Below are 783 nucleotides of genomic sequence, written 5' to 3'. Positions count from 1 at the left end.
GGAGAACTTAACACCGAGATTCCACGCTCCCATCCCGCCGTTCCTCCCCAGCCTGCCATATCCTGGAGTGCCCCGAGGGCTTGGCCCAGGACGTGATCAGCACCATCGGGCAGGCCTTCGAGCTGCGCTTCAAGCAGTACCTGAAGAACCCCCCGAAGCTGGTGACACCCCACGACAGGTAAGGGCAGGGTGTGGGAAGGAGGAGGGTGGGAGATGGTTTGGTTTCGGAGTGGGGATGTGCCCCCCCCCAGGGCCTCATCTGTGCTGTACCCTCCCAGGATGGCGGGGTTTGATGGCTCTGCCTGGGATGAGGAAGAGGAGGAACCAGCTCCGGATCACCAGTACTACAACGACTTCCCCGGCAAGGAGCCTCCCATTGGGGGGGTTGTGGACATGCGGCTGCGGGACGGGGCTGCTCAGACCCCCAATCACTTGGGGGCCACGCTGGTAAGGCTCTGGGCGCGTCCTCATGGGGAGGCTCCACGTTACAAGGGGGATGCAGGGACCCCGACCGGGCGGTGGGCGCTTCTCTGGGGTTATTCCACCACGAGAGATGTGGCATGTGCTCCCCCCCAGCACCTCTAGCAGCACGGGGTGTGGGGAGCGGGAAGGGATGGGGAGCGGGAAGGGATATGGAGCACAGTGGGGCTCACCCCCCGCCTCTCCCTGCAGCCTGTCGGCCAGTCATCCAGCGGGGATTACGACCCCCGGAAGCAACACGCTCCTGCCCAAGGTAACGTGACGGACGTGGACCGGTCTCCCGGACCCCAAGCGCTCCGGCAG

At 65.1% G+C, this 783-nt stretch overlaps 1 protein-coding gene across 1 annotated transcript in view; it reads left to right on the top strand.

Moving 5' to 3' along the window:
- Positions 1–733, top strand: part of SHC1 (SHC (Src homology 2 domain containing) transforming protein 1) — a gene marked incomplete at both ends in the record, with an annotated part of 2,066 nt that extends 1,333 nt beyond the window's left edge. The window contains 3 exons of the mRNA XM_010149402.1: positions 52–178; positions 279–447; positions 673–733. Coding sequence (XP_010147704.1) covers positions 52–178; positions 279–447; positions 673–733 — 357 coding nt within the window. The remainder of the gene's footprint in view (positions 1–51; positions 179–278; positions 448–672) is intronic.
- Between the last annotated feature and the right edge of the window lie 50 nt (positions 734–783).

Source organism: Eurypyga helias, unplaced genomic scaffold (genome assembly GCF_000690775.1).
Source record: "Eurypyga helias isolate BGI_N326 unplaced genomic scaffold, ASM69077v1 scaffold22493, whole genome shotgun sequence".
In the NCBI taxonomy this organism is placed as follows: Eukaryota; Metazoa; Chordata; class Aves; order Eurypygiformes; family Eurypygidae; genus Eurypyga; species Eurypyga helias.
Note: the sequence above shows the minus strand (reverse complement) of the source record. Positions and strands in the feature narration are given on the sequence as shown.